This window comes from Borostomias antarcticus (genome assembly GCF_949987555.1).
Source record: "Borostomias antarcticus genome assembly, chromosome: 6".
Lineage (NCBI taxonomy): Eukaryota > Metazoa > Chordata > Actinopteri > Stomiiformes > Stomiidae > Borostomias > Borostomias antarcticus.
Genome location: NC_140239.1, coordinates 9512264 through 9537504, shown reverse-complemented (window position 1 = coordinate 9537504; position 25241 = coordinate 9512264). Strand labels below are relative to the sequence as shown.

At 47.5% G+C, this 25241-nt stretch overlaps 2 protein-coding genes across 2 annotated transcripts in view; one reads left to right on the top strand and one right to left on the bottom strand.

Annotated features, from left to right (window-relative positions):
• Positions 1 to 314: 314 nt before the first annotated feature.
• On the top strand, positions 315 to 3245 carry LOC311310740 (3-oxoacyl-[acyl-carrier-protein] reductase FabG). The gene is made up of 8 exons (XM_084440276.1): positions 315 to 410; positions 508 to 678; positions 773 to 951; positions 1153 to 1246; positions 1385 to 1454; positions 1546 to 1582; positions 2801 to 2864; positions 2981 to 3245. The coding sequence occupies exons 1-8, from the start codon at positions 387 to 389 to the stop codon at positions 3137 to 3139; spliced, it is 798 nt and encodes a 265-aa protein (XP_084296402.1). The 5' UTR covers positions 315 to 386; the 3' UTR covers positions 3140 to 3245.
• Positions 3246 to 5197: 1952 nt separating this feature from the next.
• The window catches only part of col27a1b (collagen, type XXVII, alpha 1b), a gene marked incomplete at both ends in the record, with an annotated part of 78550 nt that continues 58506 nt past the window's right edge, over positions 5198 to 25241 (bottom strand). The window contains 32 exons of the mRNA XM_084439990.1: positions 5198 to 5344; positions 5553 to 5771; positions 7070 to 7179; positions 7694 to 7862; positions 8153 to 8218; positions 8488 to 8523; positions 8664 to 8681; positions 9880 to 9915; positions 10031 to 10084; positions 10520 to 10582; positions 11576 to 11629; positions 12036 to 12143; positions 12478 to 12585; positions 12669 to 12776; positions 12919 to 12972; positions 13069 to 13122; positions 13218 to 13271; positions 13652 to 13705; positions 13936 to 13992; positions 17004 to 17057; positions 17197 to 17250; positions 17341 to 17448; positions 17742 to 17795; positions 17923 to 18030; positions 19278 to 19331; positions 19569 to 19622; positions 20000 to 20053; positions 20187 to 20240; positions 22184 to 22237; positions 22392 to 22436; positions 22720 to 22764; positions 23240 to 23293. Coding sequence (XP_084296116.1) covers positions 5198 to 5344; positions 5553 to 5771; positions 7070 to 7179; positions 7694 to 7862; positions 8153 to 8218; positions 8488 to 8523; positions 8664 to 8681; positions 9880 to 9915; positions 10031 to 10084; positions 10520 to 10582; positions 11576 to 11629; positions 12036 to 12143; positions 12478 to 12585; positions 12669 to 12776; positions 12919 to 12972; positions 13069 to 13122; positions 13218 to 13271; positions 13652 to 13705; positions 13936 to 13992; positions 17004 to 17057; positions 17197 to 17250; positions 17341 to 17448; positions 17742 to 17795; positions 17923 to 18030; positions 19278 to 19331; positions 19569 to 19622; positions 20000 to 20053; positions 20187 to 20240; positions 22184 to 22237; positions 22392 to 22436; positions 22720 to 22764; positions 23240 to 23293 — 2361 coding nt within the window. The remainder of the gene's footprint in view (positions 5345 to 5552; positions 5772 to 7069; positions 7180 to 7693; positions 7863 to 8152; positions 8219 to 8487; positions 8524 to 8663; positions 8682 to 9879; positions 9916 to 10030; positions 10085 to 10519; positions 10583 to 11575; positions 11630 to 12035; positions 12144 to 12477; positions 12586 to 12668; positions 12777 to 12918; positions 12973 to 13068; positions 13123 to 13217; positions 13272 to 13651; positions 13706 to 13935; positions 13993 to 17003; positions 17058 to 17196; positions 17251 to 17340; positions 17449 to 17741; positions 17796 to 17922; positions 18031 to 19277; positions 19332 to 19568; positions 19623 to 19999; positions 20054 to 20186; positions 20241 to 22183; positions 22238 to 22391; positions 22437 to 22719; positions 22765 to 23239; positions 23294 to 25241) is intronic.

The window sequence follows — 25241 nt, the reverse complement described above, 5'->3', positions numbered from 1 at the left end:
CGGAAGGGAATTTTGCCGTCATGACGTTTCAGAAAATCCTTATATAAACATTTTTAAGCCTGGACTTAAGCCAACCAACTGGCCAGATGAATCATGACCATAGCATCATTCATTGTGAATGATACCTTTCCAAAGATTCCAACCTTTGCCATTATTATAGTGTTTTTAATAATTGTGTTGTAGTAATTGAAGGTTGTGTGTGCGTATAAATAGTGTTTTATATTGTGTGTTGAGGTTGAGCTCTATACGAATAAAACTACAGCTGTCTCGTACTGATGACGTCAATTTACACGTAAGCAGCCTTGGCCGAGCCGTACGGTACTCACGAGTGCAATTTGTTAACCAGACTTTACACGTTTAGTAACGTTAAAACAATTGTAGAAGTTATGGCAACAGGCGACGCTTTTAAGGTGAGTATGTTCACTTTGCGTGTAGCCTACCGTACTTTCCGTGATAAGATGCAACGCTAGGGTCACCCAAAAATGTAACGAATTGTCGTATGTTTAGGTGTCCTCTTTGAAAGGTAAAGTGGCCCTTATAACAGGGGCGAGCTCGGGGATCGGGGCGGGGACGAGCATCATGTTCGCCAAACTAGGTGCCCTGCTGGCACTGAACGGACGCGACGTCGAGAATCTCACCAAAATAGCCAAACAGTGCAAGGACTGCTGTGATGCAGAGGTACAGTATCGGCCATTGTGAAACTTATTAGGTCTCCATACCGCTGAGTCTGAATTTTGTCATTCCTGGGTACACATGTGTGTGCACGGTCCAGGCCTTGATCGTGCCAGGAGACCTGACGGACGAGGAGACCGTGAGGAAGACAGTGGACCAGGTCATCTCGCACTTCGGCAGGCTGGATGTGCTGGTCAACAGCGCTGGCATCTTGGCGATGGGTAGCATCGAAACCACAGACCTAGCCCAGTACGACAAGGTTATGAACATCAACGTCAGGTGGGATTTCACCCGTTTGTATGCAGTTAGAGATCCGAATTCCTAGTATGTGTTTAAAATTGACCTGTAAAAAATAAATTCTGATTCTGAATAACACCAACACCGTGCCATTTCCTGAAATAAAAGCGTCAAGACCACAGAGATCAGGCCAGAGACAACTAGTCTTTCTATGAACGTTTGTGTGATTATTGTGTGTTCCAGATCAGTGTACCACCTGACTCAGCTCTGTGTGCCACACCTGGTCAAGACCAAGGGCTCCATCGTCAATCTGTCCAGCGTCAATGGCCAGAGATCAGTGGGTGTCTTAACAGACCTAAACCTCATAGACTGTCAATCTGTTTTGTGTGTGTGTGTGTGCGCGTGCGCGCAGCCTACCGGTATGTGTTGATGAGTCTGTGTCTCAGGTTCGTGACGACCTTCTCCTTTGTGACAGTTCCCAGGTGTCCTTGCCTACTGCATGTCCAAGTCTGCCATCGACCAGTTCACAAGCTGCACAGCACTTGGTAACTGAAACCTTGTCATGTACTGGTATTTCTCTAGGCTAGCCAAGGTTGATACAATGTGCAGGAATGTCACTGTTCTTCTGACTTTCAGAGCTGGCACCAAAGCAAGTGCGAGTTAACTCTGTCTGGTAAGTCTGGTGTTTGTCTTCTCTTTTATTTATTGCGTGTTACCTGTATTTCACCAGGGGAGCCCATTGACACCGAGTTCTCATTTACATTGGTGCCCTGGCTACACAATACATATGCAATATAAAACGGTATAAAAACTATATAAACAATATAAAATCACATTCATACATTTTAATAGCATTCAAATAGAATTGCATTATTCAAAGCATACACAGACCACAACTCCATATTCCTGGATCATGTTTAAAAATAAAAAAAAGAAGTCTAAATTTTATTTGATTTTTTATTCAAATTTAAATCACAAATATCTGAAACATATCCCACGCTCCAGGAGCACTATAACTAAAAGCAGTCTTTCCTAGTTCTGTTTTCAGTCTAGGGATCTCAAGAGCCATGTTATATTCATCAGGCCCAGTCCTCTGAGTCAGATGTTCTAGTTCAGGGGTGTCAAACTCAAATACACAGTGGGCCAAAATTTAAAACCTGAACAAAGTCGCGGGCCAACATTGAACAAATGAAAATTTTAATATGGACCCAAACAAGTTTTGCTTTAACATTGAATATGCACTTATCACTTTCGCTTTTGGTGTGCATCAATGGTGTGCACTAACATATGTGAATACACCCTCAGACACAAGTGTTGGTGCTCCATCTGCTCAGTAGAGAAGCTTGTAAAACCCTGACTGTCCTACAGCCGGCATGCAGACAGACAGCCAGGCAGACAGGCCGGCAAGAAGGCAGACAGGATTGAATGAACAGGAACAGAGCAAACACAGCGGCCGGCTAGGTCAACACAGGTGTCTCTATCACAGTGAGACGTTACATAACGTAAAGCTTCTGTTTTCTGCCTTTCTTTTCGCCATTTTTAAGAAGGGGTAACACGGTTACAGTTGTAGTATGAGATTGCTATGACTACTGTCACAGAAGAGAGGGCGTTTCTGGGTCCTGTCTTGATTGACGCGCCAAACCAACAGCAGAGCATTATGGGATTTGTAGTATTAGCGGTGAATGCGCTGTATAATACTGGCGGGCCAGCTCTAGTAGTCATTTGGTATTGCCTCGCGGGCCAAATATAATTATACTGCGGGCCAAATTTGGCCCGCGGGCCAGAGTTTGACACCCCTGTTCTAGTTGAATGCTGAGGGTCACTGTCTGAGAGTCACTCTGCTGTCTGAGGGTCACTCTGTCTGAGGGTCACTCTGCTCTGTCCCTCCCAGCCCTGGCGTGATCATCACAGATGTCCACAGGAGAGCAGGTCTGGATGAAGACCAGTATACTAAGGTACTCCGTACATGGTTGACTAAAGTGCTGAACGGGAATACCAAAAACATATAAAAGAAATTGCAATCAAGTTGTTGTTGTTGTTAATGCACACACTTGCCATCTCTCTTGTTCAGTTCCTGGAGAGATGTAAGCAGACGCATGCCCTGGGCCGCCCCGGGGAGGTGGAGGAGGTGGCCCACGCCATCGCCTTCCTGGCCTCCGACGCCGCCAGCTTCATCACAGGGGTCAACCTGCCCGTCGACGGAGGGCGTCACGCCATGTGTCCCAGATAATAAACGGCCGGTCGCCAGACCCTGAAACCTCCCTCTTTGCCTTCCATCCGTTTGCATCTGCTGCTGATGAAAAGAGAGCTGTTGGCCTTCTGCTGGGAGTTTTAAAGGAGGAATAAAGCAAATGGTTTTAAAATGGGCGAAGGTAATTCTTGACAGGATTCTTGAAGGTCAATTATATGAGGTCGAAGTAGTTTTGCCGTGGTTGAACAGTGCCATCAAGTGGCATGGAATGGAATGTGAAGTAAGATAGAAAAACTGCCTTATTTTAGATTACGTGTTTCAAAACGGAAACTTCATATACTTCACTGTTGCATCAGTGCATTAGCTATGCTATTGTATATGTAATTTCTTGAAGAAAAACCTTGGAATTTGTAGATACATCGCAGTTGTAGTCAGTAGATATATTACAGTATTTTGTCAAGGTGCTCATGTACTGAAGCTATTAGGGTTCATCAGGTGATTGGTGTGAGAGAGAAGCCATTTAAACACGGTTAGCAACTAAGACTTCAAATATTTATTGAACACATCTGTTGAGGCAAGAAAATGAAAGCTGAAAATACTTTTTCCTTATCTGATGTCAAAGGTGTGCAGTCTGCTCAGAATGGTTTCTATGTAGATTTGTAATGAAGAGTGCTTTATATTAATAGGTAGAATTGAGTAGAACAGAGCATTCACAAATATTGTCAACATTCACAAATAACACACTTTGAAAATGCCCCATAAACGGTACAATTGGTTATAAAACAATTACAAAACAAACTCTTTGGAGCCCCCACTTTATACAAAGAACAAATGCTCTGTTAATAAGATGTGAAATTGTTGTCCGGTTTGAATGTAACAGAAATGGCAAAATCCATGGACTTTTAAATAATATAAATTAGCATGATGGGATTCACTGTATACAGGGCTTGCATATCATACACATTTACAGTAAAGACGTGGATTGCTTAAATCTTCAATTAACCTTCAGACTAACAGAGTACACTGCTAAACCGCTAGCTTGAGAATATAAATTGGTGATTTTTCCTTCGTTTGCATTCATTGAGTATTGAAAAAAATTCCCTTTAAAGTATAAAAGCACCATAGAATTGACGAAGACAGCTTCATTATCAACCACAGGAGCCTGTCAATCACTGTAGCACCAGGTATCGCCTCAATCACGGAATCATGTAGCTAGTTGAGAAATGGGAAGTATGCACATTACCTCCCTCTACACCAGTATGTTCCAATGATGTACAGAACAGCTCCATGGTCAAACCTCCCACACTGACTGAGGAACAAAAAGACCGCTGGATACAGTGCACCTGTGTGTGTGTGTGTGTGTGTGCTGGGCGCACTACATACTGTACCAGAGTAACTGTTAGGAGCCCAGATAGCAAGCGGATCTGGGCCATATACAGGCCAGATCTGGCCCTTGTGGCTTAGTTCCGGCCCATATATGGCCCAGAATCATTACACATCCGCTTGCTATCTGGGAGAGATCTCCTATTACCTGAATAGCTTTGAAACTGCGGCAAAATATCTATTGCTCTTTATATTACAATATACAGTACAAATAATGCATTATGTTTAAGTGTGTAAAAAGATAAGTTCTGCATATGCAAATACAATTATAATCATTCTCTTTTACTGTACAAATTTTTCAAACGTTTAGAGTTCATGAAATGGGGTGTCGGACCATGACGGGAATAAGTTAAAACATGTGAGAGTTACGTCAGATTTGAGACCCGTCAGATTAGAGACCGTCTCCCTCTGTCTCCATCGTGTCCTCGCACTTCCAGGTTTTGAGTAAGTTCCTGACAAGCGTTAAGTTTTCCTCAGGCGGAATCGTTCCCCCGTGACTCCTCTGTGGTTCCCCTGGTCCGTCCGCCCCCCCCCCCCCCCCCCCCCGTCGTCTGCAGTCCGAGCATGTGCTGGAGGGTGGGCGGGGCTTGCTGCTCCTCGTAGGATCCCGGGAGATCACGCTTCCACAGTCTCCCCTCCCACCCCCCTGTAGTCTCCCCTCCCACCCCCCTGTAGTCTCTCCTATGAGGAGGTATGTGGAGGGTCTAGAGGCCTCTATAAGAAGCACACGGGTCCGACCTCCAGGTGGTACTGGGAACCGGGCTGGGAGGAGGGCAGGTTGAACACGTCCACGATGGGAAGTAAGTTCGGGTCCTGGGTCTGGAAGACGAATTGGGTCTGATGCCAGCGGCCATCTTTAATCTGAAAGACAAGGTTAGACACAGGTGTGAGAGGAAGAAGTATCTGGGATGGTGTTTATAAAAGACTCGCTGTGCCAGCTAGCACAAAAAAGGAGAGACCCACAGAGAAACTAAACAGTTTGAATATCGAGCTTGAAGAGTGAGTTATTGAGCATAAAATGACAACCGTACTGGCAACCTCTCCCCCCCCCCAGCCCAGACTAATGTACCCAGCAGTCGTCCCTGGCGACGTGTGGCTCCAGGAGGTCGCCGGCCTGGATGGCGTCCCCGCTCCAGGCCTTGAAGCCCAGGGCGCGGGAGGCCGGAGGCAGGGAGGGGCCCGTGGCCCACACGGGGGCGTTCAGGCAGTGGACGGTGACGCGCTGCACGGCCTCGGCGCTGAGCAGGTGGAGGAAGTTCATCTGGATGCGGCCCACCCCCATCTCCAGCTGCAAGACACAAAACACCGCGAGACCGAGCGTTAGAACGCGGAGGGCGCCATGCTCCCTCGCGGCTGGCTGAGGGTCCGTCTCGTCCTCATCCCCTCCCCTCCGCAGGGTCACCACGGTGTGATCTCCTGGACTGATAAGAGTCCAGGCGCATACGGACATCTTCCCCTTGCTCCAACCTAACCTCAATATGGTGATATATAAACATAAGATATCACTTTTCACTTCTTCACTGTTATAACTTCTTTTTATTGGGTTTTTATCTTCGCTCTCATTTTCCCTGCATTTATGTTCTTTCATGTGAGGGATTTCTTTGTTATAAAGCACTTTTGGCTGCATTTTTTGTATGAAAGGTGCTATACAAATAAAGGTTTTATTCTTATTTATTACTATATCCTCCGCTGCCATAGGCTGGCTTGGCGCTGCCTGGAAGTAGTAGTAATAATTCATAGATCCCCGGGGATCAAAGGAAAGTGCTGTGTAAAAAGGTGAGCTTTGAAAGAAGAGTACTGGGAGAAAGGCTTTGTCCAGCTGACGGGAAGGAAGTCGTGAAGGAAGTCGGGTCTTCGCGGCCAGGGTGGAGTCTGGGAAAGATGTAGCTGAACACTGGAGTTAAGAATCACGTAAACAGAGATCCAACTGACCGTAGGAGGATGCGAAAGTCATTGATGTGTTCTATGATCATTGTTTACATCCTGACATGCCTGGATGCTTTGTTTGAAGTGATCGGAGACACACCATTCATCATGGCCCTTGATGTTGATGACAGGGATAGCTAACACATAATGGCCTAATGGACTATTTATCTACTCTACTGATAGTTGTGTCTCACATTTTCCAGGAGCTTGCTCGAGAGCACTGAGAGAGGTCAGGGAATTTTTACAGCTCACTTTTTCGGCCCTTGGGTGAACTGTGTTTTTGCTTCCCTCTGGAATTCGTGGGGGTGGGACCTATGCCAACCCACCCCCCCCCCACACCCACACCCACACCCACACCCACACCCACACCCACACCCACACCCACACCCACACCCACACCCACACCCACACACACACACACACACACACACACACACACACACACACACACACACACACACACACACACACACACACACACCTCTCTGTAAAGCGCATTGTGTTGCCTCCATGTATGAAATGTGCTATACAAATAAAGTTTGATTTGGCCCTTGATGTGCACGTTCTTGCTGCACTTCACTGAACAATACTTCTTTTGACTGGACAGAGGCTTGTTCTGACTGGGAATATCTGAGTGTGTGTCCAGAGACGCGTCCAGACCTTAGCTGCGGTGACGGGCTCCAGACAGGTCTGGCCTCCGGTGGTGAAGTTGCAGGTCACCTCTATGGCGTCCGCTGAGCAGCCCAGGTTCGGGTCGATCCAGTAAGGGCCTTCGAACAGGTAGAGGGAGGGCGAGAGAAAGCAGGTTAGGAGAGTGCTTCCATCAGACTGGACACAAATAGACGCAGTGTGTAAAGACTGTGTAATGGATCTATTGGTTTTGGAGGAAATAGACACAAGACCTTTAACTTCCCTCTCTGACTCTGTAGATTAAACTGGGTTGAGTGTCTGTATTCTGTATCACTTCATCTGTTTCTCTGAAATGATACTAGAGGTGAATCAAACTGCCTCACACTGACATCACGCTGGTTCATACGAGTCGTGTCCAGGTCACAGCGATTATCACTGGGTGACAAGCTGCCGTAGTAAGGGGAGAACATTTTAAAACTAAAAACGGATGGCCGTCTTCCTGTTTTTCTACAACAGTGATGCGTGCACAACACCGATGTTGCCAAACATATAATTGGTTCGTAGTCTAGTGCCTTTTAAGTAAAGACATCTGTGAAGTAAAGACATCTGTAAAGTAAAGTAAAGACATCTGTTCCCTCCTCTCCTGCTCCTCACCGTCGCTCATCCTCTGCTCGCAGTCGCGCAGGTCCGGGCAGATGCGCGCCGGGTTCTCGCGGGTTCCCAGCGGGTTCTTCAGGCTCCGGAGCAGGGCACTGAGGTAGTGGAGGGTCTGCAGGATCTCGGTGCCCTGGTCCAGCATGGGCAGCTCGGAGTAATGGTAACCCTGGGGGAGGACAGCTCACTGTGACCAGACTGAGGCCCAGGTCATCTAACATCTAACCCATAAATCAGCAACCTCTGTCCATCTCTCCGCACTTTCCTCGGACGCCGTCGGCGTGACGGCGTTCATAGTTGGCGCGGCTAAGCTTAAGATAATGTGCTCACCTGCGTGCGTGTTTCTTACAAGGTACGCATTATATAATGTATAGAATTTGTCCCTACGAGCCCACATCAGTAACGCCTTAAGAGCGGGAGATTCATTACCAGGCATCAGCACTTCCACAGAGACCTCACCTCTGACCTCAGCACGGTGTGGGAATCCATTAGGATGTGGAAAGTAGCCCCGAGAGCCTCTTTTTGCTACGGGAAGACACAATGAGACACATGACTCCCGAAACGCTCCAGAAACTAACGGTTTGACACTCGGCTTCTCCCGGGAGACACTAATGGTTAGCAGGTGGTGAACAAACTCACGAGCGACAGAGGAGACGCAGGAAGCCCCTAGAGGAGAGAGAGAGAAATGCAGATTAAAGCCGTAGTTCCTGTGTTTATGACGTGCGCAGAAGAGGCCGATGACAGGGGGATTAGATAAGTGCTTGTTCTGTATGAAGGGAAACAGCGGAACATACCGGTGGTCCTGGGGGGCCGCGAGGTCCAGGAGGTCCCTGAAATGTTACACAACATAAGTATCACTTCAACAGTTCAACAATTGTTTTAACTGCTGCTAGTACGATCATAGGTTGTCTAGTGTAATTATATAGCCATAAGTCACTGTATGCCTTGTCAGAGGAAATGAAATACCTACCCTTGGTCCTTGTAAACCCTGTTTGTGAAGACAAGAGCAAAACAGGAAAACAATGTCGGTAATTGGATCAATACAACCACAGGCAATAACATCCAGCAGCCTCTGGTGCTGCAGCTGCCGCAGTACAGCAGGGAAGGACTAGTCCTACTGGTTCATTACAGCAGGGAAGGACTAGTCCTACTGGTTCATTACAGCAGGGAAGGACTAGTCCTACTGGTTCAGTATGCAGGGGAAGGACTAGTCCTACTGGTTCATTACAGCAGGGAAGGACTAGTCCTACTGGTTAATTACAGCAGGGGAAGGACTAGTCTACTGGTTCAGTATGCAGGGGAAGGACTAGTCCTACTGGTACAGTATGCAGGGTAAAGACTAGTCCTACTGGTTCATTACAGCAGGGAAGGACTAGTCCTACTGGTTCATTACTGCAGGGAAGGACTAGTCCTACTGGTTCAGTACAGTAGGGGAAGGACTAGTCCTACTGGTTCAGTATGCAGGGGAATGACTAGTCCTACTGGTTCAGTAAAGCAGGGAAGGACTAGTCCTACTGGTTCATTACTGCAGGGAAGGACTAGTCCTACTGGTTCATTACAGCAGGGAAGGACTAGTCCTACTGGTTCAGTATGCAGGGGAAGGACTAGTCCTACTGGTTCATTACAGCAGGGGAAGGACTAGTCCTACTGGTTCAGTACAGCAGGGGAAGGACTAGTCCTACTGGTTCAGTATGCAGGGGAAGGACTAGTCCTACTGGTTCAGTATGCAGGGGAAGGACTAGTCCTACTGGTTCAGTACGGTGACTGTCACTGAAACCCCAAAGACAGGCAGTGGGCCTGTGGTTAAAGGGGCGCAGTCACGCTTGTTTAAATTAATATTATGTGGATTAAATGTGTCTGACCTTTGAAGTCCTTCTGGTTCAGTCTTCCGTGTAGGGAAATGTCTGCCCTGACGGTGATTTTAAAAAGGGCCTACACAAATGATTTAAGCTTTTAATCCAAATAATATTAACTTCAACAAGCGGGACTGTGTCCCGTTTAACCACAGTGGAATTAGAGAGATAAACGCTTGCTGCATTTAATCCACATGATATTAATTTAAACAAGCGTGACTGTGCCTGTTTAAGAGGAGTCAGTGGAGCCACAGGAACAGTATAGGAGGAGAACAGAGCGCTGCCGAGTGTGCTGCTCTTCCTCACTACCTCTCCAGGGTCCCTGCTACGCACCGTTTCACCTCCGCTGCCCTTGTCGCCCTGCAGGCCCTGATGGAGAGGAGAGAGAGAGGAGAGAGAGAGAGAATCACTCCATCGGTGCCTGAAGGAGGGAAGGACAGCGCGTTCTGCAGATAAGAGGGGGGTGAGGGATGGGGGTACTTACTGGGTTACCGCTGGGGCCGACGATACCGACAGGGCCGATCGCTCCCTCTGTCCCCTGGCCAGAGAGACAGACATGCCGTCAGTGACAACGGACAACAGCCCTCTGAACAGGCAGATAGGTTGTCATGGTGTTGGTGGACGTTAGGTTGTCATGGTGTTGATGGACGTTAGGTTGTCATGGTGTTGGTGGACGTTAGGTTGTCATGGTGTTGGTGGACGTTAGGTTGTCAGGTTGTCATGGTGTTCATGGAGTTAGGTTGTCATGGTGTTGGTGGACGTTAGGTTGCCATGGTGTTGGTGGACGATAGGTTGTCATGGTGTTTTTGGAGTTAGGTTGTCATGGTGTTGGTGGATGTTAGGTTGCCATGGTGTGGGTGGACGTTAGGTTGTCATGGTGTTGGTGGACATTAGGTTGTCATGGTGTTGGTGGACGTTAGGTTGTCATGGTGTTGGTGGACGTTAGGTTGTCATGGTGTTGGTGGACTCTTACCCTCAGGCCACGTGGTCCTTTAGGCCCCTGTATCCCGACTGGGCCCAGATCTCCAGGAGGTCCCTGGACAGATACAAACACACTGTCTCCGTTATACCAATACCCTCACAATACTCTGACAATAGCCTTACAATACCCATGCAATACCCTTATAATACCCATGCAATACCATTACAGTACCCATACAATACCCTTATAATACCCATGCAATACCATTACAGTACCCATGCAATACCCTTATAATACCCATGCAATACCATTACAGTACCCATGCAATACCCTTATAATACCCATGCAATACCCTTCCAATAACCATACAATACCATTACAGTACCCATGCAATACCCTTATAATACCCATGCAATACCATTACAGTACCCATGCAATACCCTCCCAATACCCATACAATACCCTACAAATATCCTCTCCACCATGGGCAGTATACTTAAGGTCATCTTAGGGCAGTAATATGTGATGTGAACAGCTAAGCCAAATCAGTGACATCTGATTGGCCCCAGGATCCATTACTGGCGAGGGCAACTCCAGCTGAACACGGAGCCAACGCTCATCTGCTTCCCTCCCCTCTCAGGGCTGCGTTACAATGGTATATCAACCCGAGACACGCTAGGAGAGAACCAAGTGTCTCAGGGCTCTAAATTACCGTCCAAAGGTTCAGTAAAGCCTGTGAAGTCTGTGTTTGTTCAGCTGGCTATCAGCTGTTGAGTTGTTTTACTACAAAGTACGCAGTTATGGAGTGTTAAGTGACACAATAAGACGCCATATGCTGTTCCAGAATTGTGATTTAGGACTAAAAATTCTGCAAAAGCATTAGAGGATTTAAATTCCATCAAATACTTGAATTAATCCTCAGACAATCCAAGATTCATCACTAAATGGTTAATAGCCCATCTTTTTTTTGTTGATCAGAACCATATTTCTGGCCCAGTCTTGAGGCTTAGTGGGGAAACATGATGATTAATTATGCAGCTCTGAGTCATTTGGTGGTCACATGACCATGGTAAGGGCTGAGAGCAGAGGGAGGAGAAAGAAGCGCACCTTTGGTCCGAACATTCCCAGAATCCCTGGAAATCCCTGCTCGCCTGTGTGACCCTAACACGGTCAGAGAAACAAGAACATCTTGTATTACTGTATATTGTAAAGACAATTTGACCCAAAACAAAACAAAAACAAAAACAGATGGGTGTAAGCATACCTTATCTTCGGAATGCACTCCCAGTAAAGGTGACATGAATGCAAATGCAGTCCAGTCGAATCATTTCATTCCTCAATCAGGTTTTTCCAACATGAACTGTTGCGCTGTATTTTGTATGTGTACAGTTTTTTATATTGCATTTGCACTGTCCTGTCCTATCCTGTCCTGCACCCTGTCCTATGTCGTCTGGAACAGCGCATGTCATTACCCTAGACAAATTCCTAGTATGCGTGAACCATACTGTATACATGGCTGATAAACAGATCTTGAACCTTCTGAATTTGTTTTGCTGTTGGTACTCACGGGTTGACCTTTGGTGCCCTTGTCCCCCTGTTTCCCAGGCAACCCCATGCCACCAAAGAAGCCTCTCTTCCCTACAGGTCCAGTTTGGCCCAGGAGACCCCTCTCCCCCTGAAACACACCAGAGGTAGTAGGGGTGAAAGTTCATATATTTCAGTGGGAGTTCCTATTGGTCACTTTACAATGGAACACTGTATAGCACCCGGTTACATAAGTTAGAGCACAACAGCCTGGAAACAACGACTGAAACCCTACTTTTTCTACCTGTCACCATCGATTTGTCGGTGGTTTTACATGTGCTCTACCTGGTTCACAACAGTAGAATTATATGTTTACTTACTGCCTGCTTTTATTCAAAATATTAACGGTCAATATGCCAGAGATGTAACCCAGGTTCTGGTACTACAGCACTACGCTGTGTGACAGTTGGTGTCGGTATCCTCACCTTCGGTCCAAAGGAGCCTTGCGGTCCCGGTAGTCCCGGTGAGCCCGTCTTCCCACGTTGCCCGGCTTTGCCGGCGGCGCCGAACTCCCCGTCCTCCCCCTGCTCGCCCTGAGACACGGACAGACCGCTGAAGGTGACCGGCGTCTAGCGAGCGCAGAGCAGCCGCGGTGAGACACGGCGACGGTCCTCACCTTCGCTCCTCTGTCGCCGTCTATCCCCGGGGGTCCGTCCGGCCCGGGCTCGCCCCACTGGCCCTCCCTGCCCTCCACGCCTCTCGGCCCGGGATGCCCTTCCGGACCCTTCCAAAGAACCAGGGATCCGACATCAATACTTATATCCTACAGTACACACTATCCCAACCTCTATCATGAACCGGTAAGTAGCTGTTCTTCCTGAGAAAAGTGCTTTAAAAAAGTGTAACGTTACATCCGTCTCACTTACCGGCGGCCCTTTGCTTCCCGACTCCCCTCGCGGGCCCAGTTTGCCTTTCTGACTCTGAAGGGATGAGAGTCAGCACACTGAGTCAGAACCGCAGAGAAGAACAGTCTAACGAGCGAGCAGACCCGATACCGTGTTGTTTCGTGTCCTTACTTGATCACCTTTGGAACCTTTCCGCCCTTGTAGTCCCCTCGGTCCAGGATGTCCCTAAGACATGGCGAGAGCGATGACTGAACATGTGGCTGTCCTTGAGTGGCCGGCCCGTCTACGGCCCTCGAACCGAGTGGTACTAGAATACTTACGGGTAGGCCGGTGGCACCTGCTTTGCCTCTGTCTCCATCCACACCTGGCTGGCCCTGGGAAGAAGAGAGGTATCAACACATCTAAGGATAAGAAACAGATTCGTTCCAGATGAGAGGGTGGCTTCTTCTTTCGTGTAACGTCAGAGGTCCAACTCGGTGTCGTGTAGCCATGCCAACATCTGGTGGCTGTTTGTATTGTCCTCACATTATATTGTAGTTACTTGACAGTCAGGTGGAATAACCTGGTATACAGCCATCCATTATAATACTGGCATGATGTGTATATTAGACTACAGTTTCTCATATTATGAAAATTCTCTCATTAGCTAACTCTGGCACATTTACATGGATGTGGAAACGGAAATGTTGATAAATGTGCACTGTCCCTTTAAATTAAATTAAATTTAAAACTGAATCAGCAACTTCCCACTCACTGGGTATCCCACGTCCCCCGGTTCTCCTCGGTCCCCCCTGGATCCAGTAGGACCCTGGTGTGACACAGGAACCAGATGAAACATCTGTACACATCTGTTCAAACACATCAAGGGTGAATCTTCCCTTCTCTCTTCCCTATCTCACTGCCTCCTTCACAGAGCATGATTGGAGGAGAGGGTCTGAGGTGAGGAGCCCCCCCTCCATGTGAGGGTTAGGGTTAGGAATGTGAGTTACATGTGAGGAACATGTGAGGGTTAGGGTTAGGAACATGTGAGGAACTCACTGTGTCACCCTGAGGACCAAGAGGACCCTCGACCTTACTGTCTTCACCCTGTTCACCCTGCAGAGGAAACCCACCAAACACACCCACACATGAATCTGACACAAACTCAGTTCCAATCACAACAACAGAGCATTGAAACATGCTGGGTCTTCAATAAAAAGTGTCGGTCATGACATTAAATCCCCAGTGTCGGTCATGACATTAAATCTTTCCGGTGACTTATATAGAAGCCAGTGAATGATGTGGTGAGCTCGTAGCATTTTATTGGGCATGTGCTCAATGGAAAGAGGGGAGAAAATGGTGGAGGGGTGATCCAACTTCAGCTGTCATAGAACTTCAGCTGTGTCATTAGAACTCCAGCTGGGTCATTAGAACTTCAGCTGTCATTAGAACTTCAGCTGGGTCATTAGAACTTCAGCTGGGTCATTAGAACTACAGCTGTGTCATTAGAACTACAGCTGGGTCATTAGAACTACAGCTGGGTCATTAGAACTACAGCTGGGTCATTAGAACTTCAGCTGGGTCATTAGAACTTCAGCTGGGTCATTAGAACTTCAGATGGGTCATTATCCTGGGGCTTTCACAAAAAAAAAGTGTTTCTGAAAGGGTCCTGTTTACCGAAAGTGCACACAGCTATAGGTATCGAACTACAAAGGCAGAATCTCTGTCTGCATGTCTGTATCACGATTATCCTGAGAATCCGTTAAGCTGAGAAAATTTACGTTTTGGCTCATTTTAACGTACAGTCAAGATGGAAAGTCTGCACACCCCTTCACTTTTTCCACATTTTGATACGTTACAGCCTTATTCCACAACGGATTAAATTCGAATTAATTCTACACGCAATACCCCATAATAACAAAGTGAAAAAAAGTTTTAAAATTTTTTGCAAATGTATTAAAAATAAAACACTGAAATATCACATGTACATATGTATTCACAACCTTTACTCAGTACTTTGTTGAAGCACCAATTACAGCCACAAGTCTTCTTGGGTATGACACCCCCAAGCTTGGCCTACCTATTTTTAGGCAGTTTCTCCCATTCTTCAAATCCTCTCAAGCTCCATCAGGTTGGATGGGGAGCATCAGCGCACAGCCATTTTCAGATCTCTCCAGAGGGTTCAAGTCTGGGCTCTGACTGGGCCACTCAAGGACCTTCACAGACTTGAACCGAGGCCACTCCTTTGTTATCTTGGCTGTGTGTTTAGGTTCATTGTCCGTTTGGAAGGTGAACCTTCGCCCCAGTCTGAGGTCCAGAGCACTCTGGAGCAGGTTTTCTTCAAGGATCTCGGTGTACTTAGCTGCATTCATCTTTCCCTCTATCACGACTAATTGCCCCGTTCCCACTGCTGAAAAACATCCCCACATCATGATGCTGCCTTTTACTAAGGAGTGGCTTCCGTCTGGCCACTCTACCATAAAGGCCTGATCGGTGGAGTGCTGCCTGGATGGTTGATCTTCTGAAAGGTTCTCCCATCTCCACAAGGATACGCTGGAGCTCTGTCAGAGTGACCCTCGGGTTCCTGCTCACCTCCCTGGCCAAGGCCTGTCTTCCCCGATTGCTCAGTTTAGCCGGGTGGCCAGGTCTAGGAAGATTCTTGGTGGTTCCAAACTTCTTCCATATACAAATGATAGTGGCCACTGTGCTCTTTGGGACTTGTAAAGCTACAGAAATGTTTCTGTACCCTTCTCCAGATCTATGCCGTAACACAATCCTGTTTCTGAGGTCTGCAAATAATTTATTTGACCCCATGGCTTGGAGTTTGCTCTGACATACACTGTCAACTGTGAGACCTTATATAGGCAGGTGTTGGCAATCTCCAATCATGTCCAATCAATTGAATTTACCACACAGGTGGACTCCAATTAAGTTGTAGAAACATCTCAAGTAGTATCAGTGGAAACAAAATGCACCTCAGCTCACTTTTGGGTGTCATATCATTGTGTACATATAATATTTTACATTTTGATTTTTAATAAATGAGCACAAATGTCTAAAAACCTGTTTTCACTTTGTAATTTTTGGCTATTTTGTGTAGAATTTTGAGACAAAAAATGAACTCAATCTAATAAGAATAAGTCTGTAACGTAATAAAACGTGGAGAAGGTGAAAGGGGTGTGCAGACCTTCTGGCTTGACTATATTGTGTATATTGCCTTATACCTGTAATACAGCCACGCACTGATACTGATGTGATGTAGTTCCCGATGTGGAGGCGGAGTAACACGGTGGATGTGTGGTCCAGTTTAACTCAGCACGCATGGAATGCAATATACTGTACGAGTGTCTTCAATACGTATGTTGAGTTCATGCAGTTAAAGTCAAGTCTCTGGATATTCATCATAAATATCCTATGCCTAGCGCATCGAGACAGGATGCCTGCGTCCCACTCCTGTGGACAACCTTCCCATCCTCCGCCGCATAGGAACCACAGCATGTCTCGCCTGCCGTGATGTCATGTCTATGTCGAAATGACGACGCACCGCGCATGCTTTCTGCGGACTGGCCAAGGTGCTATTTACGCTGTGCTTGCAAACGTTAGTACATCTGTCCCAAAGATCCTAAAAATGGGACCCGATGACTCTCTGTTCAGCACTTACCATTCAGGACTAATTGTAAGGCCCTGCGAAAGACTAGCATCATGTCCAGGGGTGGACTTGAAAATCAAGCTGCCTCAGAAACAGGAGATATGGTCCACAGACCACGGGTCCACGTGAGATACGAGGAGATACGAGGGCAGCTATCAGACACGGGACTGGTAGAAGTGTACCAGCTACAGACACAGGAATGAAGGAAGTATACCAACTACAGACACAAGAATGAAGGAAGTATACCAACTACAGACACGAGAATGAAGGAAGTATACCAACTACAGACACAGGAATGAAGGAAGTATACCAGCTACAGACACAGGAATGAAGGAAGTATACCAGCTACAGACACAGGAATGAAGGAAGTATACCAGCTACAGACACAGGAATGAAGGAAGTATACCAGCTACAGACAGACACAGGACTGAAGGAAGTATACCAGCTACAGACAGACACAGGACTGAAGGAAGTGTACCTTTTCACCTTTTGGTCCAGGGGGTCCCAGCGGGCCCTGTGGTCCTTGATGGCCCTATGACAACAGACAACAACGTTAAAGAAGCTGCTACACACCACCCTTTACAAGGACCATAGCTATATCCTCTTTGTCTGAGGCAGCCCTCGTGGCAATATTGTGTCTATTCTTTATTGTTGTATGAGGGAGCGCTTACCTCATATCCTGCGATGCCCACTTCCCCTTCCTGGCCCATCCTTCCTGGGGCTCCCTGTGAAGATGACGGGATCAGCCTACAACATGTCCACAGCGCCACACGGCCTACGCTTCACACATCATCTATCGTCCTGCAGGGCCTCACCAGCGGTCCGGTGGTTCCTCTCGACCCCTTCGGCCCGACGAACCCCGCCTCTCCTTGCTCACCGACTGGCCCGGTCTCTCCCAGGTGACCCTGATGACCTTTGCTGCCCTGGAGAGGTCGCAGTCAAGGAAAATATGCAAAGAGACCGAGGTTGCTTTAGAGATCGCTGAGACGCCGTGCCCGTAGTCTGACAATGCAAACTGTCCTGTCTTGGAGGTGCCTTTGTTAGGCACTTCTGGCGTTAAGTGTGGAGGAGGCCATTGACTTATATTTTGTTTATAGTCTGTTTGCCACTATCATAGAGAAGCCAATAAAATCAGCCAGACTGACACATTCCAGTGAATGAGTGTGACCGACATCATCAGAGTTATAGGAACTGCAAACTAACTCGCCACACGTACCTTCTCTCCTAGCTTTCCCCTTTCACCAATCTGGCCGGGTTTTCCCTCCACACCCTATAGGGAAATAAACAGTCAGCCTATTGATAGAAGTGTCAATATGGCGGATGTCAATTGATCAATAGATGGATTTGTTTTCAGGATGGATGTATAATGTGTACTAGGCTAGGGTTCGGACACCGACCCTGACGCCCAGAAGACCGGGCGGTCCACAAGGGCCTTCCTTCCCCGTCAGTCCGATCTCCCCCCTCTCTCCCTGGGACCCCTCCGCTCCGGCGTCCCCCTTCTCACCCTGGGGGGGAAACACACACAGACAGACTGGTCTCACTGTACAGTACCAGACCTTGTCTCACAGTACCAGACCTGGTCTCACTGTACAGTATCAGACCTGGTCTCCCTGTACAGTATCAGACCTGGTCTCCCTGTACAGTACCAGACCTGGTCTCACTGTACCAGACCTGGTCTCACTGTACAGTACCAGACCTTGTCTCACAGTACCAGACCTGGTCTCACTGTACAGTATCAGACCTGGTCTCCCTGTACAGTATCAGACCTGGTCTCCCTGTACAGTACCAGACCTGGTCTCACTGTACCAGACCTGGTCTCACTGTACAGTACCAGACCTGATCTCACTGTACCAGACCTGGTCTCACTGTACAGTATCAGACCTGGTCTCACTGTACAGTACTTGACCTGATCTCACTGTACAGTACCAAACCTGGTCTCACTGTACAGTACCAGACCTGGTCTTACTGTCTAGTACCAGACCTGGTCTCACTGTACCATACCTGGTCTCACTGTACAGTACCAGACCTGATCTCACTGTACCAGACCTGGTCTCACTGTACAGTACCAGACCTGATCTCACTGTACCAGACCTGATCTCACTGTACCAGACCTGGTCTCACTGTACCAGAGCATCACAGTTACTAACCGGCGCTATTGTTAAACTAGTGAATGTCTTGTACATGCAATGTCTCAGGGCCATAAAGGACTACCAAGACTGTGTCTAAACTGAGTAAATGCTCCTCATTCATTACAGTATGAAATGCTTTTAGTCCAATCTTGTAAAGTGTCAGTAAATGTAGTTTATTTATTAAACAAGATATCCTGAACAGAGTGTAAACATGGCTCTACACAGTTTCCCTTTGTTTAGAAATCAAGCAGCAACGCTGAGCGACACGTCCAGCTTTCCTTGTGCTTCTCCGAAGCTGCGCTGTATTTCTGTCACCACGCTCTGCCAGACAGAAGAGCCTAACGCAGGCCTGCTGCCTGGTCCTCACGCCCAGCCCAACCCTGACCAGCGTCTCTCACAACGCCGCGCAGCGCATGGCCGACATACAGCACGATGAAACTGCGCAATATGATTGATTGAGGGATGAACCAATCGTTGAGGACCTCCCCGCTCAGAAAACGGCCGCGATGGGAGCCTGTTCAGACTGAATAGTGAGGTGAAACGAAACGGCAGTTCAGTCGGAGAGCCAGGCTACAAGTGACTGTTCTGCAGTAAATGTCGGCATGACCTCCCCGCTCTCTCACCTTGGTCCCGTCCGGTCCACTCTGCCCCGCCTCCCCGTCGATTCCTGGCTCACCCTGAGAGAGAGAGAGAGAGAGAGAGAGAGAGGGAAAGAGAGAGAGAAGGAGAGAAAGAGAGAGAGTAGAGAGAGAGAGAGAGGAGAGAGAGAGAGAGGGAGAGAGAGAGACAGAGAGAGAGTTAGGCCCAGACCCAATGTTCCTCCTAAACCCTCAAGCCCTGAGCCCTCACAGACTTCTCAGACCTCACAGACGTCAGCTGGTAAAGTGGTTGAGTGGGAGTTGTGGCGTACTCACCCTCTGACCCATCAGTCCCTGCTCCCCGATGGCCCCCGCCGGCCCCAGGGCCCCCTGCAGAACAGGACAGTAAGACACTGGGGACACGGCTCACTGACCAGACACTGTGTGACACCGCCAGGGGCAGCTGTGGCTCAGGAGGTCGAGCGGGTCGTGCGGTTCGAATCCTGGCTCCTCCTGTCCACATGTCGAAGTATCCTTGGGCAAGACACTGAACCCCGAATTGCTCCCAATGAGCAGACTAGCACCTTGCGTGGCAGCTGCCGCCATTGGTGTGTGCATGTGTGTGTGAATGGGTGAATGAGAGGCCATTGTAAAGTGCTTCGGATAAAAGTGCAATATAAGTGCAGTCCATTTACCATTTACCAACAGCAGCACATGTAAAGTTATACTGTATGATATTAGTTTATACAGTATGTGTCATATCTCACCTTCGCTCCAGGTTCACCAGGCAGACCAGACTCCCCAACCTTCCCTGGCGGACCCTGGTACAAGACCACAACAGACTGAGTCAAAGCTGACACCCCTCCCTGTATGTATGAATAAGCGAGTCTATTCTGAGGGTCACGGCGGCCCAGAGTGCGTTGCTGTCACATGTCCGTGTGGGCGGAGTCTCACCTTCAAGCCCATCTCCCCCCGGCGACCAAGGGTTCCTGCAGGCCCGGACGGCCCCTACGGCAACAAGAGGGCGATGAAACACACCAGGCATGTCAGGTGTCAGAAGCGATAAGCACAGAGAACACATTACACACACCCACATCACACTAGACATGAGCAGATGTACTGTAGGTAATACAATGGTATGAAGTATTATGGGATCATAGCTCAGTATATGATAGGTACCTGTATATGTTGTTATTTTCAAAATGTCAGATATTATCTGGCATATAAAGGAATTGAGAGGAGAGTGTGGAACGGTGTAGATAAGTGAATCTAGGCTGAGATCAGCTCCCTCAGTGCTGGAGTGTGAGAGCGTGGATCCAAGCCTTGAAGACTGAGACAAAGTCTTGCCTACACAGACGGAGCTGGCTCTCCAGAAAGATCATGGAGTAAATCACCCCGACTCCTCGTCCTTCTTCTTTCTATCTTTATCTCTGTATCTTTCGCGCTCTGTCTTTCCGCCTCTCTCTCCAAAACTGGAGCAGGATAATGAATGAAGCAGGATTAAGCCTCCTGCTGAAGTAGCAGAGGGGTTTCCAGGCATCGGCATACGGGAGGCGTCTCAGAGAGATCCGGCTACAGGGTTCAAAACTAACATGTTCCACTGGAGGCACAGGTGCTACCAAGCTTTTTATTGGGTGGAACCAGCAGATCATTTGGTCACACTAATGGTTTTCCTGGTTTCGTGTCCCCCCCAAAAAACAGACCTGATTGATGAATTGGATTTAAAAAATGCAGAAAATATAGCCTAACAGATATGCTACGAACAATGCAATTTCTACTAGCTCACTCCGTATACAGTAGTGTCACACTCCGACCTAGGTCTTTGCGACATTACCTTTCCCTCCTCACAGGAAAGTATAATAATCTACAGCTGTACTATTTTTCAGTGAGGTGTGAGTAGGCCTACTTTATGGCATTGGGGCATCACATTGTCTTTTTGGCATAGTGAGGAATGAACTAGACTAGAGGGGAGCAAACTACTACTACAGTAGGTTTATCACAGAGGGAGGTGTGGATGATATCACCTATACACAGTTTAAACCAGTGTGTTGCTCATCATCAGCTAAGCGAGCACTAACCCAGCTGACTGAAAACTAACACTGGCAATTCATGTAATGTTTGATAGATAAATACAGATAAATACACTTTAGCTAGAGCGATTGGAAGTGCATAGCAAGCTGCTATGGCAATCAGTGATTAATGAAGATTTGGTCGCAGTTTTGAACCCTGAGCTACGAGAGGCAGAGAAGTGTCACCGCTAGAGAGAGAGAGGCAGAGAATAGTCACAGCTAGAGAGAGAGAGGCAGAGAAGAGTCACAGCTAGAGAGAGAGAGAGGCAGAGAAGAGTCACAGTCAGAGAGAGAGAGGCAGAGAAGAGTCACCATCAGAGAGAGAGAGAGAGAGGCAGAGAAGAGTCACCGTCAGAGAGAGAGGCTGAGAAGAGAGAAGACTCACAGAGAGAAGACTCACAGTTAGAGAGTCAGAGAGGAGTCACAGTCAGAGAGAGAGAGGCAGAGAAGAGTCACAGTCAGAGAGAGAGAGGCAGAGAAGAGTCACAGTCAGAGAGAGAGAGGCAGAGAAAAGTCACAGTTAGAGAGAGAGGAAGAGAAGAGTCACAATTGGATAGAGAGGCAGAGAAGAGTCACAGTTGGAGAGAGAGAGGCAGAGAAGAGTCACAGTTAGATAGAGAGGCAGAGAAGAGTCACAGTTGGATAGAGAGAGGCAGAGAAGAGAGAAGAGTCACAGCTGGAGAGTGAGAGAGACAGAAAAGAGAAAAAAGTATTTATGTGGATACCTCCAGTAAACAACGTGTGGAATCAATGGCAGGTTCCAGTGCAGAAGCTGATCCATCATACATACAAGCCTTACTGGAATCAACACCCAGACGACCTGACCAGAGACACTTGTGGTGAAGATGTCGCAAATGCCAACAGGTTTTACATGAAACTCACCAGATCTCCTGCGGTTCCTTTGTCTCCCGGCGGTCCGGAGGATCCCTGGGTTCCCTGATGACCAGACACGCAGGTGAATCACACCCGGCCGACATCATCTGGCCACGCGGTCACTACGCACAAGCCTGTCTTATCACACGGCTAACGGCTGTCCCCAGCCCTGCGCCCGCCCCTGGAATCCAGACTAACCTAAAAGAGCTTCACTTACTGGGAATCCCTTGGGTCCAGCTTCCCCGGTCGCCCCGATCTTTCCCTGCACAAAAACAACCCCCAGACAGACACCGTCAAAATGGTGGCAAGCAGGCAGCTGATAACATGAACAATGGGTGATATTCATTATCGCACAGTGAATATTTGATAAGGTTTATTTTCCCTTTATTTTACAAGGTAAGCAGCACACAGCCAGTTACAAACATTTACAACATCAAGCATAAGTTGAAGTAATTAAAGAACGTAAAAACAAAAAATGTATGTAAACTCCAGTCATCCAAATTCAATAGTGCTAATCAGAGTTTTTAATATGAGCTTACTCCTACCATCTCTCCAGGGAAGCCCAACTTCCCTGGTGGACCATCTGGACCCTGTAGAGAGAGCAACATTGGAACGTCTCAGAACAACAGTCTGAGCCTTTCAGTAGCTCCCTGGAGCGCCAGTCCTCACATCCTCCTCCCTCGTGTAAGAACACGACAATCTGTTCCACAACTCTTAAATTTTTTTTTTTTTTTTTTGTACTACCAGCTGGCCAAGCAAGTGTTGTTAAAAGATTACTCGGAGAGAACAGAAATAATTACAGATTTACGCACCGCCGTTTAAAAGATTTAATTAATTTAATTACAAAACTTGGGCTTTGCACAATCAAAACTTGAACAAAGCCCCTAATGTGTTGCTAAATCCTTGCCGTTGGTTGTTTGATGTGCTGAGTGGGAAGAGGGCGGGGGTTGGGGTTTGGGTGGCGGGTGTTCAGTAACTGAACATGCTTCCATCAACGGAGGTAGAGCTTCGAAACAGTCATTAACATCAGTTTAACCTTTGACCTTTGATGAACGTGATCCTCACCTTCCCACCGCTGGAGCCCTTATGCCCAAGTGGACCGCTGAGACCCAAGGGACCCTGCGGAGACACAGGAGAGGCTGGTTTACACTCCCAAACGGACGCTACGTGGACAGCAGCGGACAACACGGACGCGTAGCGGTTCTGTTCATTCTACTTCTGTAGTCCGTCTGGAGGACGCACCAGCTGGTGCTCTCATTGCGTAGAGGGCGCACGGACAAGGACAAGTACACGCCATCACAAAAAGTGGGATGCGCGCGGATGTCCGCGCGGAGTCTACGCATACACCCTCTGATGACGAAATGTACGTCACAAAGACCCTCACGGACGCGGAAAGTACAACCAGGCCTGAAGAGTGACAGAGAGTCTCATTATGACCCTGCAGGGACACACAGGAACAGTGACAGTGTTCTCAATCTGAACACCTTTCAACAGGAGAGTACCTTTTAAAATCAGCATACTGTACCCTTATGTAAAGAAAATATATTCCCCTATATATTAACTGTCAATATATTATAGTATGTAAAATATAGGGAGGAAATATACAGAATAATATATAAATACATTATATATTGAATAATACATAAGGAATTGCCGCTTTTCATATATTGTAGTTTACTGGAAAATATAGTCACTAGTTTCCTATACTGTATATGGTAATGTATTGTTTAATATTATATTTTCCAATATATCGCAACATTTTTTTTCATAAGGGACAGCATCTATATCCCAATGTCCTCTTGATAGTCCCAAAAAACGATTTGCTTTGAAAAAGTCAGCATTTCCCCTCACAGCGCTGGACTAGTGAGAGGACACAGTGTTCAATAGAGAAACACTAGAAGGATACTATGGCGATTGATGTGTGTTTTTCTTCTGAACCGGCTGTGCTCTTCACAGATCAACACTGAGCTCTCTGTCCCCGTCGTCCTTCCATGATCGCACACAGGCCTCAGCGTCACACTGGGACTTCAGTCATATTCAGCGCCTGTGACCTTTTACCAGGCAAAACACCACTTGTGACTCATCCCTGCCCTTTACATCCTGACAAAACCAATCGGATTCCTCTAATATGGAATCCCTGCAGAATGATCAGCATTGTGCTCTTTCACATGCTTCAATCGAAAAATAAATAGTATTCACGTAAGTCAGTCCATAAACACGCGTGTGGGAGGTGGAAAGTCAATCTTCATGGGAAGGAAGCATGTGATGTGTTTGCCAGGGATGTAGGGAGGTCTATAGGCCACATGGCTCCAGAGCACAGATACTCCCAGACCAATGAGTCAGAGCTGTTGACACGAGACCGAGCGAACCGATTGGCTCTCAGTGGAGCAGGACAGCCTGTCAACTGAAGCCAGCGCTCATCCCTCTCCACTGCATCATGGGAAACTAAGCAGACCGTTTCGTTTGTTTTTTTGGGACAGATACAATATGACACTGACAACAATCATTCCATCTCTGCTCTACTCTGTTCTCCACCTCAGTGCCTGGATCTGTTCTGACTCACATTCATCACAGCTCCTGACCCGAAACCCCCCACAGGAACTGCCAGGGACTCAAGGTGATCAGAGACGGTTTTGACATCACTTGAAGAGACTTCAAGGGCTGAGAGAAGATCACTCCAGCCAGGAAGTTTTGGAATCTACGATGGTTTGACAGTAAAATGTCTTTCTGCTACAGACATTCACAAATGCACTCTAATATTCAGGCTGTTCAATGTTTAAATGTATGCCAACAACAGAATGCTCCATATGTCACGGCAAGGGCATTTTGAACGGGCATAAATCTTAAAGCGAAATCTTATTTACAGTCAGATCAATAGTTGGTTGTGGACACGGATGCATTCATTTTGCTTTCTGGTATGGAAGAAAAAATGTTGGTTTCGGTCTGCGGTGTACGCCGGAGGTGAGGATTTGAATGGTGAAGTTGAACTAATTCAGTCGATCTACAGTATCTGCCCCTGGTGTTGTGAGCAATGCTTTCTATAGCTTTCATGTGCAGCCACGCAGAG

Coding starts and splice junctions, on each gene's coding strand:
- LOC311310740 (XM_084440276.1), top strand. CDS start 387: ATGGCAACAGGCGACGCTTTTAAG. Junction 679..772: donor AGGACTGCTGTGATGCAGAG/GTACAGTATCGG, acceptor TGCACGGTCCAG/GCCTTGATCGTGCCAGGAGA. Junction 1,247..1,384: donor GCGTCAATGGCCAGAGATCA/GTGGGTGTCTTA, acceptor CCTTTGTGACAG/TTCCCAGGTGTCCTTGCCTA.